Below are 17196 nucleotides of genomic sequence, written 5' to 3' on the forward strand. Positions count from 1 at the left end.
GACAGTGCTAAAACCTCTCCTATACTGGATGGTGATTGGGCTCACATATTTTTCATTCTAACTAAAATATAGTCCCATAAACTATTAAATTTTCACTTAGAAAAATGTCTGATAACACATCAATAGTTCTGAACAAGTTAGATTACAGTTAAAAGGATCACATATTAATGAAAATTGTTATTGGTTTCTCAGCATTCACTGGCTTGCTTCCTTGAAAGATTAACAAGAAGTGGGTGGAACTGGCAGTCAAGGAGAAGAGATTTGTCTGAAGGGAATTGCCAGCTCCCTGCCCTTAATTTTGTGTCTTATTTGCTTCTGGAATGCAGCCAAAAGACTGCTTGGGTCATCAAACATAACAGCTAGCTACTTAAGTAAATTAGAATATCTGTATGCAAAAATAAAACTACCCACTCACGAGATTTCCAGATCGTATCTCTCAGAAGGGAATGTTGAAGTCCTACCACCTCGGGATTTGAACATGATGCTACATGACTGTAAGGGACTGCGGAAAACTTTGTTACGGCCTAGCCAGGGAACTTCCGCTTTCTCGAGGCAAGAGGTTACTATGGGACATAGATAGCTGCTTCGTTATTGTGAAATAAAAGTAGTTTTTAAAGGACATAGCTGCTTTGTTATTGTAAAAAATAATTTTTAAAAGACACAGCTGTTTTGCATGGCCCTTCGCCAAATAGTAAAAAGCCCCCCTTTAAAAAGCACCTAACTTTATATTCATAAGCTATTTTTGTATAATGCTTATTAATGCTAACTGTCTGCCCTTCCGTCGGACTCCGTCCCAGGCAAAGCTCCGGTGTGCTAAGTTTCCCGCCTCCATGACTGCAACGCTTAAAGTCCCCATTGCGGGTAAGTCTCTAACCTTCAATAAAGCCAATAACTCTCAGCTGTGTGTAAGCCTCGTTTTTCTCAAAGTACTCCTGCTGGACCTGTGGTGCTTCGAACACCGTGTCCCAGAACAATGACTTACTGGGTTTTCATCCCACTTAGGAGAGACTGTGGAAGAGGAAATACAGAGAGAAAAAGTTCAGTGATGAAATAGAGAACCAGTGTGTATCTTATGCAGTTCACCCCTTTCAGCCAGCCTATCTTTTTAAGGATGTAGTTCTCCTTTCCCTAATAGAAAGTGCAGGGTTCTCTTTAATTAGGAAACTATTTTTAATGTAATTGCTCTTGAAGAAAATCCTGAGTTATAGGAAGAAAAGCTTTTGCAAAATTTGAGCTTGGGTTTGGTTTGGTTTGGTTTTGAATGCTGTGAATCCAAAAAAGCTTGCAAGGTTCACAAAATCTTAGACTCCACCACATTCACCCATCAATAGTTTTATATCATGTTTCATTTTCTTCAGTGTTGTCTCCACTTTTGAAACCTAATAAAATGGGTCTCATATTTATGTGTGGCCATTTAATCAAGACTTAGAGGAAACCATGAAGTATTAAGTGCTAAAATTATTTTAAAAAAAATTACAAAAATGATTTATTGAGAGCAAAAAACTAATGCTGATACAGGCAGGCAGGCAATTACTAGACACGAAAAAGTCACAAATACCAGTCTATGCCAGGACCTAAAGCAGACCTTAGACTTGAGGAAGAATTAAATTCAGCATCATTTTCCTACAGCAATGTCCTTCAGGCAATGGCACATTAGATACCTTGAGGCAGTGGGACATAGCTAGTAGTTGCAACAATAGAGAATATTTGAATTTGGACTTCTTTTTTAGAGCTGGGTATTAATTCTGCTGTCCACAAAAAGTATGCCATGATTGGATCTGTAATTCCCTGTAATTCTCATTACTTAAAAGTTGTGGGGAATCATAGTATGAATCATTTTGTTTGTGAGGTACGGCCGTGGGAGGCTGCAGTATGGTATTGATAGCTAAAGCGAGCACTCTCCCACAATATGACTGGACTGTCATTCAGTGAAGTCAAAGTGGCAGAGTTGCTTTACCAGACCCTTTTGTGAAAGGATAAGGACATACTGACTTCACAGAATGATGATCATATCGAAAATAAATGTGTCCATTTTAGCTGCTATTATTTCTGTACATATAGTTAGCATTCAATTAGCTATGGCCATACCTGCTCTATGTATGTTCTGTCTTGATTCGTATTGCTTACTTTCACTTGTGCTTTTAGGTCTCAGTTCAGCAAAGCAATTTAGCCCGTGCTTAGCTTTAAGTACATGATTACTCCCATCAGTGCATGCTTTCCTGAATTGTGACCTAAAAGCACAGATGTTGAAGGTAAGGAAATGTGTGGCATTGGGAGGTAAAGTAATTGTAGTTTTTTAAATTGAATAAAGCTTTTCCAGAGCTTAAAATCCCATGTGACCTGCAGTGGATTTCCTATTTTGCAGGATGGATTTCACTGAATAACAGTTTCTTTAAAGAGACAAGGTGGGTGAGGTAGTACCTTTTACTGGACCAACTTCTGTTGTGAAAGAGACAAGCTTTCGAGCCACACAGAGCTCTTCTTTAGGACTGGAAAGGTGCTCCCATTATCACAGCAAAATACAAGGTGGAGCAAGGTGTTTAGCTAAGTAATTAACACACATTTTAAGTAAGGCTAAGATTTTGTCTCAGATATTTTTAGTAAAAATCACAGACAGGTCATGGGCAATAAAGAAAAATTAATGGAAGCCATAACCTGTCTGTGACTTTTATTAAAAGTATCTGTGACAAAATTGTGATCTATGGGTCTGCACACCGCCTGATGAGTTTGGAGAGGTTGGGGGACTGTTTGAAAGCCAGAAGTCGGGTTTCAGGAAACATTTCTCTCAGGATGGGGTCCCCATTGAGTATGGGTTGTAGTTGTTTGATACCCTATATGGGTTCCACTGTGGGGTAGTAAGTGATATCTAGAGGTGTGCGATCAGCGGGGATTTTATTTCTATATTGAAGCAGATTCTCTTGGGTTATTTGGGTGGCCGATTACATGATGCGATCTACTTCTGTGGTGAAGTGTCCTTATTTGGTGAAGGCAGTTTTAAGTGTGTTAAGGTATATTTTCTTCAGGCAGGCAGAACAACCTTTCCTCCTGTCCCTGACTTTACTCCTCACCCAATGGTGCTTCCTTTCCCTTCACTGCATCACAGGGAGGAGAGCGGTGCAAGGAGCAGGGCATGGAAACAGAAAGAGTGGGTAGAGGAGGAAGCAACCCTGCATTCACCAACTCATGCATCTCTCCCAATCCCTGCTGTAACATTCCAGTGATGTGTAATGGGAGAAGGTGAAGAATAAAAGACAGTAGGGCACAGACGTGTTTCTCCTTTCTCCCTCAACCCTGGGATACCCCTTTAACCTCTGTCTGCCATGGGACTTCAGGGAGGTGTCGGTGAAGACAAGCAGAGGATAAAAGGGAGAAGGGTTGAGTAGGATAGACTTCTTTGGGATGGAAAGAGGAGAGTGATTACACCAGAGGAACAGCATATGTAGAGCTGACTCAATAACCGGGTTGAGAGGAGAACCCCTAAAGGATTATTCAGTGGAAAAAAAAGGATTATTCGTTTGCAAAATTCGATTGCCAAAAAGAGATTTGACCAGTTGTGCTCAGGGGCAGTGGAGAAAGTAGATGAGACCTGTGTGTGTGGAGGGGGCAGAGGAGACAGCAAGAGGAACACTTGGCCAAGATGAACACAGAGAGAGAGAGAGAGAGAGAGAGATGGGAACCTGGGAAAGGGGTGGGGAAAAAGAGAGAAATGGTAGAGAGAAATGAAGGAAAAAGAAACATATGAAGAGGGAGAGAGAGCAATGGAGAGATCAGTGCTCAGGTCGTGTGGCAAGGGGGGCACAATGAGTAGGAGATACAGTGGTATAAAGAAATATATCTAATGCACTCCATGTAAAAGAGTTTGGCCACTGTGCTGCTCCTTCCATGGCAAATGACTGTTGCACCATTAGCTACGAACTATATTTAAATGGAAAAATAAGTGAATCTATTTATTTTATCTACAAGTGCCCAGACCTCTGGTGTTTGGGAACTACCACTGAAAACAGCTCTCTCATTTCAAAACGGCTTGTGTAAATTTCCTGTGCAACCTTGACAAGTCATTGTGGCTTTCTGCACCTCAGTTCCCCATCTGTAAAATGAAGATTAGCTTAAAATGGAGAGGAGTTAAGGCTGTGAGGAGCTCAGATACTAATGGGAGCTGTATAAGTACCATCGATGGATGTTCAAAAATCCATATTGGGGGAAAAACCAACTAATTGGGGTTCCTCTTCCCTGTTTTGTCTTTCCATATGTATCTTAAGTATCAATAAAGTGTCAGCACCCTGTTTGTAACTTTTAGCTGCATGTTATAGTTTGTGTCTGAAATATTGTAAAACCAGATATAATCTCTTTCCATTAGCTCTTTCGATCGTACAATGGCCTTCCTTGCTTTCTCTTGATAGTGTCACTGCCCAAAAGGTACTCTTGCATAGGTGTTACAAACTTTGCAGCATCCTGCAGGAACTGTAAATTCTAGTTATCTAGTTATCTAAGAATGGATTCAGACCCAAACCTTTACGTCTCTCCCAGATTCAATCTTGTTTAGACTGTGTATTTTTCCCTTCATTAATATTCATGTATTTACACATATGTATTCTGTTTTGTTGAGTACCAAAAAGGCTGAGAGACTGAGGGAACAGTTATTCCTTTGTCATTTTCATCCTTACCTTAAATATAAATCCCAAAGATCTTGTTGAATTTCCAGGCCAGTTTGCAGCCATCAGATAACTTTTGAGGAGTTTATCTGAACTGATGAACCTCTTGAGGCTCCCCCATAAACCCCATATGGATTTTCTGATCACCTGCAGCTTTCCCATCTCCCTAAAGTGTTCTCTCCAGGTACTGATTTTGCCTTCATTGGACATCTGCATCTGGGGACTTGTATTGGTGGCCTTTTTTTCATTTATTCAAAATGTGTTCATTAGTGAGTGCCCTGAGAAGAGATGTGGTTGTTTTATAATGTCTCATTGTTTTGGCCCTTCAGTTTCTTTTCATTTGTATTTCACATTTGTAAAGCCGATTAAAAATGTTCTCTTGAAATTGTTTTTTGATGAAAAATTGGGTTTTTGATTAAACAAAGATTTTCACGGACAGTGTCTTCTTTCCTCTAAAACATTTGATATTTTAAATCAAAAACCTGAACTCCTAAAATTTTTCAGTCTATGGTCAATTCTTTTTCATTGAAAATGTTATGGGTTTTAAACAATTTTTTCCCAGTTTTTCGGCCAACAACATTTTCCACAGGAAAAAAGTATAATTTTCCAGCCAGCTCTCCATGAAAATTCACTGGATTCCGGTGTTGCTGTGGCTGACGGATTTATTCACTAGTATTGTTCTATCACTTGCACCTATCGTGTCTACAATAAGCACTACGTAGAACTTGTGATTTGGGCCTTCCTCATTTGTGCAGTGCTCCTACAACTCTGACTGATTTCAAAGGGAATTGTGGGTGGAGAACATCTCTGGAAATCAAGCTGCTGGTCTATTATATCAGGTGACAGCTCATCAGATGTGGTCTGTTTAGCTTCCTGTTTCAGCAAAAGCAACAACATTTTATTATTTTATTGAGAAATTGGCTTGTCTCCAACTCCCAGTTTTCATTTGCCTGAGGACTTACATTGGATCTTAGCAACTATGTGCCTTAATTTGGAGTTATATCCCAGTCTACCTCACCAACATCCATCCAGTAATCTGATTAAGTCTACATCTGTCATTTGATGTAATAGAACTGGAGTCATCATAACTGAACATTGTCACAGGATCAATTTTTCCCTACTTTGAAAATAAACATTCCAGTTTAGCCTCAGAAGGGGTCCTTTTTGTTCTTTTCCATTCATGTTGATGTTTTCCCCCTGCGAACAAAAGATCCCATTTTTGTGCGTATAACTTTTTGGGTCTTATTTGCTTGCTGAAATATTCCCCGTCCCCACCTCCCCGTGTGTGAGTTTTTGTTTGTTTGTTTGTTTTTAGCTGTATCGTATATTGTTTCCACATCAGTTTGAAAAACCAGTGGAGAAGGTATAAAAGCAGCAAAGATAGGACTGTAAGCAGCTAGCTTTTTAAACAAAGACAGTTGGATAATAATCAGCATTAGTCACTATTTGCATCCTTATGTAATTATTCAATCTTCATTGACTTAAAAACTCTTGAAGATATTTTAAATACAAGTTATGAAGAAAAACAAGGGAAAGTTAGAGATTGTTAAATTATTTAATATCCACTCTCTGAAAGATTTTTTTTAAATAGGAGGACTGTAGGTCAGGAATGTCAAGACATTCTGCATTGCTTGTATTTATCACCATGCAGAATCTTTTTATTAAGGCAGCATAGAAAGAATAGATTTATGGACTGAAGGTACAATGTTTAATATGTCCATATCCATCTAGATTGACAGTTCCTACAGACATGAATTTCCCAGGAGAGAGAGTGTTACTGGTGTCAGTGGATGGCATCATTTACTTCAATGTTCCATTATTAAATTGATAACAAGATAATTCCTCTGCTTCTCAGAGACATGACAGGGTTTACAATTGTTAATGCTCTTATTGCATGGGATTTGCTATTCTAGGTAGTTTTTAATAAGAAGCTTATTTTTATTCCTGTTCTGCAACAAATCAAAAACTGCAATGAAAAATCAAAGTAAAATAAAAACCTGGACAGGTCTACAAGGCAACACAATTTAACTGGCTCCTAAAAGTAGTTTTTAACAAGAACACATCTGTTGTACACTGATTATTTTTCACTACTGTACATTTAAGTGTGTGTGTAATATTTATTGTAAACAGAATATTCTTTCTGGTGAGATGTATTTTAGAAACTTTTTCATTGTATAAACTAGCAATTCAGATTGTAAGATTCCATGCAGCTGTGCACAAAAGAATTTTGTACAGCAGATGGAAACAGGTGAGACTCCAAGAGCCTGATGAAGAGGCAAGGTGGAGAGTAAAAAAAATTATCCAAATCAATGATTTGGAAATAGGAAGCTGCAATTATTTATTTATTGTCTCATTGTTTCATTTTGCGCTCCCACTTGTCTGTCTGTCTGTATTCACTTGTCTCTTGCCATATGCTTTGATAGTAAGCTCTTTAGGGCAGCGACTGTCTTTTTCTTCTATGTTTGTACAGCACTTAGCAGAATGGGATTCTGGTCTATGAGTGGTACTGCTAGATGCTCCTGTAGAGCAAATAAGACATAATAATAGAAAGCAGCATGATAGTCTGACAAATCTTTGACAAATTGCTAACATATGACACATTCATTCCAGTTTGATTAGTATTTTTTTTCCACCAAAGTGATGAGCTATACCTGAAGAATTCACAGCAGTTTGGGGGGGAAAACCTTGAGTTTAATGGGCCAAATTCATATGGGAAAAAATTTAAGGCACTCCCACACCAGCAGAGAAGGGGTTAAGGAGAGCCGATGGGGCCAGCTAGCCCCGCCACTGCTGTATCTGCAGCCAGTGCCAAGCCTGGAGGGGGGAATAAAAGGAGAGAGCCTGGATAAGTTCAGAGCTGACTAGGAAGGAAGCTAGAGCTCTGCATCTTTGCTTAAAGGGAGCTTTGCTTGCCAAGTTATGGAGATATGAGCCTGCTAGTCCAAGCATCCACTGGGGAGGAGCAGTTAGACCCCAAGGAGCAAGTGACACATGGGTAAGAGACTGTTTGGGAACTGAGCCCAAAGGAAAGGGCAGGGACGCCTCACAGAAAGACTGGTGGGAGGCCCAGTATTGAGTTGGGTTTGCTTTTTGTTTTAGAGCATTTCAGGGCTAAGCCCCTCCAGTCCTGCAGAAGAGAATAGGACTGAAGGAACAATTAGCTAATGGACCAGAGCCCATCGCAATGGACACTGGAGATAGTGACTTCTTCTCTCCCCTTCCCCGCGTCACCTCCCTGTGGAGATCCATGATCTCATCAGGGCATCTGAAAGGTCCACAAGGGGGCGCTACTCTAGCCACATCACTACAGCACCTTTTCACCACCACAATTCTGACACTGGTACTTCATGCAACTTAGAGCAAATAAGGGATGTTCTGAGTTGCACCAGCTTGTAGTGGCCCTCCATGAATCATTACTCTGGCAAAGAATGGCTCCTGACATGCTTCCTAGACTTGAGGGTACAGACGCCCACACAAAGGCTAAAACCTCCAAGGCCCACTGAAATACAGCGGCCAATGCAATAAAAGCAAGAAAAAGCCCTGTGTAATCTGTTCCCTTTACTTCCCGTAAGTCTAAAAACCAGCATCCCAAGCGAGACTGAGTGGCACGTATTGGCTAACGTGTGGAGAACGGTACCGCAGCAAGAATCGCAAGCTGCCGTAGTCCTCATCACCGGAGAAGGATGGGCATACATACTCCCAGAAGGGGAAGACTATCCCTGCATGGTCTCGCTCTCCCGTTTGTTGCAGTGCTCCTTATAAAATTCACCACTGCAAGAGCTACCACCTCCTCCGTAAATACCTGGTTAATGTTAGCCCAAAGTGCTGTTAATGCAACGTCATTTTCTTACCGCGTACGTATGCCGTGGGTGCCGTGATGAAAACCTGTTTCATCGGCGTCTGCACAAACCTGACCCTCGTCCAGCACTATTCCTTACTAAAAACAATTAATAAAATTATTACATATACAAATTTGTATGCTTTAGGTCCCACTCAATACAATGTAGTCGCGTCTATGTATTCGTTCCGTCTTCTTGGCTTGTATTTTTTGCTGCCTTTGCGGCCGTGGCCTAGTCTCCCAGTGCTGTGCGCGGTTTCCCCTCCGCACTGTATTCTCATAGTCGTTAACATTGCTTAAGAAAGCAAAAAAAAAAGTGTAAAAAACTGTGAAAAACTTTATGGCTTAGCTAGGAAATTTCTGCTTTCTCGAGCCAAAGGACACAGCTTCTTTTATTATAAAATATAAATAGTTATTAAAAAACATAGCTGCTTTGCATGGCTCTTCGCCAGGTAGCAAAAAGCCCCCCTCTTTAAAAAATACCTAATTCTATACTTATAAGCTGTTTTTGTATAGTGCTTATTAACACTGACTGTCTGCCCCTCCGTTGGACTCCATCTCAGGCAGAGCTCCAGTGTGCTGGGTTCCCCGCCTTCGTAACTGCAACGCTTGAAGTCCCCGTTGCGGGTAAATCACTAACCTTCAATAAAGCCAATAACTCACAGCTGTGTGTAAGCCTCGTTTTTTCTCAAAGTACTTCTGCCAGGCCTGTGGTGCTTCGAGCACCTTGGCCCAGAACAATGCTCTATTAGTTAGTCAATAGACTACTTATGTAAGTAAGGTGAGCAAGACTTGGCCTAAGATTTATCTCAAAACCATTGTTCAAATAATCACAATTAAAGTTTTCTCTGTATTTCTCTTATGAATTCTCTTTTCTGGACTCCTGACAGGACTCAAATATAAAAATTCATTCTGAGCTGGTCCTTGGGAGACAAGGTCTAGGCTGCGCGTCACTCTACCTTTACAAATTTTTTGAAAATTGTCATTGGATGCTTAAATTCTAAAGATATGTTTGTAGGAAATTGCTCTGCAGGTTCATATACTTTTTCAAACTGGCATTTTAGAGGTCAATAGTCTATAAGTGCTAGAACAGGGAGGAGAGGATTGATAAATTTGCAATTAATGGGTATATTATTTTACACTAAAAAAATGAAAGGAATGATTTTTACCCTTTGTCCTTTTCACTTTCCTTATTTTCCATCCATTGTATATAGTAAGTGTATGGGTTTTACTCTGCATTTTCTTGATAAATTCCCAGCCCTGTGTTGTTGGGCATGAATACATGCCTCTGACATCACCAAAGTGCCCTACCTGGCTATTAAAACAAGATTTGGTTATTGATATCAAGTGAAATTAGCCTAACTACAGAGGCTTTTTTGTGAGAATGCTAGTAGAAGGAACACAAGTTAAGTAATGAACCCTGTTCCCAGAGCTGTACTAGTATCACTGATGCTGATGAACGAAAGAAAGGATTTAAACAAAACTGAGAAATCTTGCCCCGTGCTGCATTAGAAATGCAGAAAAAGCAATATTTATCAAATGAAAAAGGATAAATCGTTGCCTACAAGAGTAGCTCTCATATTATTTGTCACAGTCTCATCTGAGGGAGTAGTCCCTTGAGTAAGGACTGTTTACAAAAGTGGACAATTGGGTTTGAAATAAGAAAATCAGTTTTAATTTCAAGTTGTAAGAGAACATTAGGAAAAAGAGAATAAAACAAAAATATTATTTTAAAAACTTTTTCATTATATTTTTCACAAGAACATTTACAGTGGAAATGCAATTTCTGCTTTCAACGATATCAGGGATCGACAACCTTTGGCACATGAGCCGTCAGGGAAAGCCACTGGTGGGCCGGGATGGTTTGTTTACCTGCCGTGTCCGCAGGTTCGGCCGATCGCATCTCCCACTGGCCATAGTTCGCTGTTTCAGGCCAATGGGGGCTGCGTGAAGCAGTGCGCAGCACGTCCCTCAGCCTGCACTGCTTCCTGCAGCCCCCATTGGCCTAGAACGGCGAACCGTGGCCAGTGGGAGCTGCGATCGGCTGAACCTGCAAATGCTGCAGGTTAACAAACTGTCCCGGCCCACCAGCGGCTTTCCCTGACAGGCTGCATGCGAAAGGTTGCCGATCCCTGAACTATATTATTATTACCATTATCCACTATGTTAGACAGATACATACATAATTTTAAATATGAATACTAACATTAATCATTATTTAATAAACATGTCCCCTCCATTTGGCACAGGTGAGGCCACATCTGGAGTATTGCTTCCAGTTTTGGGCCCCCAACTACAGAAAGGATGTGGACAAATTGGAGAGAGTCCAGCAGAGGGCAATGAAAATGATTAGGGAGCTGAGGCTGATGACTTATGAGGAGAGGCTGAGGGAACTGGGCTTATTTAGTCTGCAGAAGAGAAGAGGGGGGATTTGATAGCAGCCTTCAACTACCTGACGGGGGGGTTCAAAAGAGGATGGAGCTAGGCTGTTTCTCAGTGGTGGCATCTGACAGAACAAGGAGCAATGGTCTCAAGTTGCACTAGGGGAGGTCTAGCTTAGATATTAGAAATAAAAACTACTTCAGTAGGAGGGTGGTGAAGCACTGAAAAATGGGTTACCTAGGGAGGTGGTGGAATCTCCATCCTTAGAGCTTTTTAAGGCCTAGCTTGACAAAGCCCTGGCTGGGATGATTTAGTTGGGGTTAGTCCTGATTTGAGCAGGGGGTTGGACCAGTGATGAGCTGCCAAAATCTTAACAACCGGTTCCCTATGAAAAGTTCTGATTTAAGGGATGTGCCTCTGTCCTGCCCTCTCCCACCCCCACCCCCAGGCTCCATCCTTCCCCCCAGGCTCTGTCCTGCTCCCCTGCCCTCCCCAGGCACGTTCTCCATCCCAGGTGCCTGTTGGTGGTGCAGGAGTCCTGCAGCTCTTGTATCAGTGAGGTCACTCCAGGCATGTGGGGTGGCGGCTCCCTGCAGGCAAAGGCTGCTGTCTGCCTGACTCCCCACCGTGAGATGTGAGCGCCCCCAAGTGGCAGAGGTTGGACAGCCCCACAGCGCAGGAGTGGGAGAGACTGGGGGAAGGAGGAGGGCTTGCCCCAGCATACCCAAGGCAGCCCCCAGCCATGGCACCAGCTGGCCCTGCCCAGCTCCTGGGGCAGAGGAGGCTGCTGCTGCCAGGGGCCTGGCTCCCCTGCCCTACGTGGCGCCCCGACACATGGTGCCTGATCTCCCTGTCCAGCGCAGCTGGTTGCGCTTCCTGGGGTGGACAGGAAGCAGCATGAAGCTTGGCTGCGGCTGCTGAGCGAGGAGGCATCGGATCGGCCTCTGTGCGTGGGGCCGTGGAGCGGCTGCTTGGATGGCTGCGCAGCGCAGGTACCAGCCGCAGCGCGGCCCCTGCCCCGAGACAGGACGTGGGGCCTCGCAGCCCTTCCATAGCCCATGCCCCCCAAACGGTGCTGCTTCATGCACCCCCCTCTAGCACCAAGCCCCTTCTCCAACGAGGGCCAGCTCTAGGATTTTTGCCGCCCCAAGCAAAAAATTTTTGGCTGCCCCTGCTTTTTTTTCATGCCCCCCCACTCCCTGCTCCGCCCCTTTCCAACCCCTTCCCCAAATCCCCGACCCTGCCTCCTCCCCCGGGCATGCTGCATTTCCCCCACCCCCAATGCTCCCTATGGCTTCCCCCCACTACCCCTGCCCTAACTCACCTCTGCTCTGCCTGCTCCCCTGAACATGCCACAGCTCCGCTTCTCCCTCCTCCCTCTCAGGCGAGGGAGAGGCAGCGCTTTCAGGGGAGTAGGTGGAGCGGAGGTGAGCAAGGGTGGGTGGGGGGAGCACAGGAAATAACGGGGGGGGATAGAGGAACCGCTCCCCACCCCAGCTCATCTCCACTCCACCACTGCTGCCTCCCCCGACCGCGCCACTGCTCGGCTTCTCCCTGCCTTGCTGCGCGAAACAGCTGTTTCACCTGTGGCAAGCCTGGGAGGGAGGGGAGAGAAGCGGAGCAGCGGCGGCATGCTCAGGGGAGCAGGCGGAGGCAGAGCAGACACGAGCTGGGGCGACGGGGGCACATTTCTAGGGGCTCTATGACCGGCACTGGAATGCCGCCCCTAGAAATGTGCCACCCCAAGCACCTGCTTGTTTTGCTGGTGCCTAGAGCCAGCTCTGTCTCCAAAAGCCCCCTTCTATAACACTGAGTCCTACATCATGCACCCTCCCTAGCGCCGCAAGTCGGGGCCCCCTTGGCCTATGGGGCTGCCCCAGCCGAGCCCCAGTCTGGCTGGGACTTTCTGGGGCGGCGACTGCCTACCCAACCCCACCCCATCCCTGACGCCCCCCCAGAACCTCCACCCCCTCCAACCGCTCCCTGCTCCTTATCCAACCTCTCCTCCCAGCCCCAGCCCAGCCCAGCCCCCTTACCATGCTGCTCAGGGCAGCATGTATGGATGCCGCACGGCCCGCTAGAGCTCACAGCCCCATCCCCTTACCATGCTGCTCAAAGCGGCAGGCACTGCAGAGCTGCCCAGGAGCCGTCCAGAGCGCTGGCGCTGGTGGCGCCGCATGCTGAGGCTCTGTGAGAGGGGGGAAGGCAGGGGAGGGACTGGGGAAGCCTCCCCGGCCAGGAGCTCAGGGAACCCTAACAACCAGTTCTAAAATTGCTTCTAAATTTAACAATCGTTTCGCGCAGACCAGCTCCAGCTCACCACTGGGTCGGACTAGATGACCTCCTGAGGTCTCTTTCAACCCGAATCATCTATGATTCTATGTTTTCTTAATTAACAGCTCCTTGAAACACCATATATCTTGTTCCTCCTTCTTCGTATATTCCCAGTAGAATTTTCAGAATTCATTAATAACACTTGAGGAAATCTAACTCATCTACTTATAATTATACTTATTCACCTTTGTTGCTCTACAGCTTTTCCCTGCTAAAAAAAATAATAGTTTAAGTTGAACTTGAATTGTTTCCTAGATTTCCAATGTACTTCAGATTGTGACTCCAGAATGTAAAAAATTTTTTTTTTAAATTTCATGTTGTCAGGATATCTTTCTGTTTTAGTCAGCTTCCAGAAATTGGAAATTTCACAAGACATGGATTCTTGGCCAGCATCTAGCCAGTGCAGCTCTTATACAGTTCTTTATGCTTCAGTTTCTGAATATATACATACTTTCCTAAACTTAGTTTTCATAATGAAGTATGAAACACAATGAGCTTCAAGTTTTGATGCTCTTGGATATTTAATACAAAAAACTGCCTTGTTAAAAAGTATTTATTCTTTTTGATGTTTGTTTTATAAGCACTTAAGTCATCTTGAGTTTTCCAAGATAGCTTAAATGCTTATGAAATAGAGTTCATAGATTTCAGTACCAGAAAGGACAATTGTGATCATCGAGTCTAAACTCTGGAATAATACAGGCCATAGAACTTCCTGTCCTGTAACTATATAAAGATTTTTGCTTTTTTAAAAAATGTGTTATAAAGGAATTTCATTAATAGAAATTGACATGTTATTCCTCTCATATATTTTAAGGGGTGCAATAAAACACTTCAACTGTGACTGCACATGTTTAATCAAGAATTCGTTTTTTATATTTATGCTAGTAGGTATGCAACTAAAGATATATACCTTTAATATATTAATAGGAGAAATATCGTACTTCAAAAACTTTTATTTTGCCAGAAAAAGGAAAAAAACAAAAACAACTCTTTAGAACAATGCAGTTTTTCATTTTTATTGAAGAAAAAGAGAGATTTATATTTCACATTTCTTCATTATAAAAGCATGAAACTGCTTTTGGCAGTTGAATTGTTCTTTGGGCAACTCTTTTTATTTTCCATGGAACTGTGATCATTGTTTCTCCTGCTCCTTTCCCCCACTTCCCTGGAGAGCTTAAATATCTCGTCTTCCACATATTTTCCAACCGTCAAATTTGCACAGAGGGAACTAGATAAATTCATGGAGGATAGGTCTATCAATGGCTATTAGCCAGGATGGGCAGGGATGGTGTCCCTAGCCTCTGTTTGCCAGAAGCTGGGAATGGGTGAGAAGGGATGGATCACTTCATGATTATCTGTTCTGCTCATTCCCTCAGAAGCACCTGGTATTGGCCACTGTTGGAAGACAGGATATTGGGCTAAATGGACCTTTGGTTTGACCCAGTATGGCTGTTCTTATGGTGTTTTTTTTTAAAAAGAGACTTTTTAAACATCTCCCTCACAAGTAAACAAGTAATAAAATCTGACCACCATAGCCTTTGCTGAGGGAAGGATTTTGCCCACAGAATCCAAATGCTATTCTTATCCCAGATACAGAGATGACCAAAATGGTTCAGATCAGTAAAAGATCCAGCCCAAACATCAATCCTACCTCTGAACAAAGCTACATCTCAAACTGTCTTAAACATTAAAAAAATGTATCTTCTTTACTATCTATGGCTGTCCTTTTGTACACAAAATAGTCCACCACTATCTTTCTGTAATTTCTCTGACTAATCCTGCCTCAATGGACTTTTTAACTTGAATGCCATGTTTCTCTTCAATTCTGCTTTTTTCCTTCTAACCTCTTCCTATATTTCTGCCCTCTGTAGGGTCTCTTGGGCTAAATTCTCTGCTGGTGTAACTCTATTGACTTCAGTGATTTATGCCAGCAGAAAATATGACACCCTCATTCTTCTGATGTCCCTCAAAGTATATGATGGAGTCTCCTAAGATCTGGCAGTCCAGGGCAGATTCTGTCTGCTAGTATCAGTTCACTGGATACCGTCACATAAATTGGAAATTGGCTGAAGGCCCATACCAACAATGTATTGAGTTAGAGAGAGGTATCTAGCTGGAGTATCAGAGACGACATGTTAGATCCAGTTTTATTTTAAACCTTTAATGATCTGGAAGCTGAGATAATCAGCACTTAATTATATTCACAGATACAAAAACTGAGAGGTGTAGAGAACAACAGGGAGGAAAGAGAAATAACAGACAAAGACCTTGAGAGACTGCAACAATGGCCAGAAAATAAATGAAATTCACCTTGGAAAAATGAAAGCCAAATCGTCTTCAGGAAAAAGAATGCAAATAATCTTAGAGGGAGAAACCTGGAAACAATAGCACTGAAAATTGCCAGGAGGTGAAAGTGAACAATAAATTAGACCCCAATTCTGCAAAGACTTTAGGCTTTTTGTAACTTTATGCATGAGTAACACTCTTTCCTACTGCCTTTCCCTCATTAAAACAAACTTACTCTGAATGGCCTGCTATCCCCTCTCTTCCCTTCACGGGGGGGGGGGGGGGGGGGATTAAACTAGAGATTAGAAGATCCAGACATTTTAAAAACGTATATTTGGTGGAGCTACTCAAACATATAGTGAATATCAGCGTTACATCCCCTCAACCCTGGGTCAAATCCTAGCTTCATTAACATCAATGGGAGTTTTGAATTTCTGTGCTGCCAATCTAGATTGTTAACTCTTTGGAGCAGAAACATGTCTTCTTACCTATCTGTAAAGTTCCTAGAATACTGTTGATATAGTAAGTAATAATAAACTGTTAAAATTACAGTTTTGTCCCCAGTAAACAGCTAGGTTCGGTAATGCGCCTGTAAGATACCGTGCTTAGGCCTGCTTCTGTCTCATTGACTGTTTGGGAGCAGAATTGGACTCTATATGTTGATGACAATGTAAACTACTGTAAAATTAAGGTTGTGTAGTATTGCCAGCTTTGCTGAATAATTGTTTTTTAATACTGAAAACATTGATAATCTGTGGATCTGTTTTGCCTTCAGTGATTTGGATATGCAGATATAGTGCTATAATAGTTACTGGTTGGAAGTACAACAGGATTCTTTGTCATTATATATAGTAGGTATAATTCACATATATAGCAGCTTACAAATTATTGTATGTATTTTCTTTTCAGATTGTAATTGCCAGTATCATGTGCAGCTACAACAAGGATGACTGGACTGAACTTTCAAAAATGGCTGAGGTAATGGTTCCATAATACGTTTCCTCATCTCTTTTGTCTTATTTTTCTTCCTCTTAAATAAAGAGCTGCAATAAGAATCTCTACAGAAGAAATAGATTCAAAGTAAAAAATGAACATTTAAAGCATGTCCATCATAATTTGTTTGTTCTGTATTTTCATTAAAATGAAGGAAGTGTAAATTTAAAGAACAGCTATTCCATAAAAGCCGTCCCTTGGATTTTTACACACGACCTGAAAAGCCTTTAGTCTCTGAATCCACATACTTTTTATTTGCATTTTAAGCAAACTGTATATTATGATGAATGTCCTGATAAAATTTAATTCTACCTTTGAGAGCCTAACTTGATCTTACCTTGACTACAGGCACACTAGTTTGACAGCACCAGAAGAAATTTTGAATATAAACCTCTTGAATATTTAAAGTATAAAAGACTCATTTAATGCTATTCTAGTTTTAATACAGACTTGCCAAAATGATAGCAAAGAAAGCCATTGTATATAATAGCAGTCAGCAGGTTTTCTGTAATATAAATCCAATCTTGCATAAATGCAAACAACCAACCATATGCCTGAAATTTGTATTTCAATTTGAAGGAAAAAAGGCTATTAAATATATTTATGTCCATGGTGAATATCATAGAATCATAGAATATCAGGGTTGGAAGGGACCTCAGGAGGTCATCTAGTCCAACCCCCGGCTCAAAGCAGGACCAATCCCCAACTAAA

At 42.2% G+C, this 17196-nt stretch overlaps 1 protein-coding gene across 1 annotated transcript in view; it reads left to right on the plus strand.

Annotated features, from left to right (window-relative positions):
- The window catches only part of DPYD (dihydropyrimidine dehydrogenase), a 542721-nt gene that overhangs the window by 381209 nt on the left and 144316 nt on the right, over positions 1-17196 (plus strand). The window contains exon 15 of the mRNA XM_038414838.2: positions 16402-16470. Coding sequence (XP_038270766.1) covers positions 16402-16470 — 69 coding nt within the window. The remainder of the gene's footprint in view (positions 1-16401; positions 16471-17196) is intronic.

The sequence above is a fragment of the Dermochelys coriacea genome, chromosome 8, assembly GCF_009764565.3.
Source record: "Dermochelys coriacea isolate rDerCor1 chromosome 8, rDerCor1.pri.v4, whole genome shotgun sequence".
NCBI classification, from domain to species: domain Eukaryota; kingdom Metazoa; phylum Chordata; order Testudines; family Dermochelyidae; genus Dermochelys; species Dermochelys coriacea.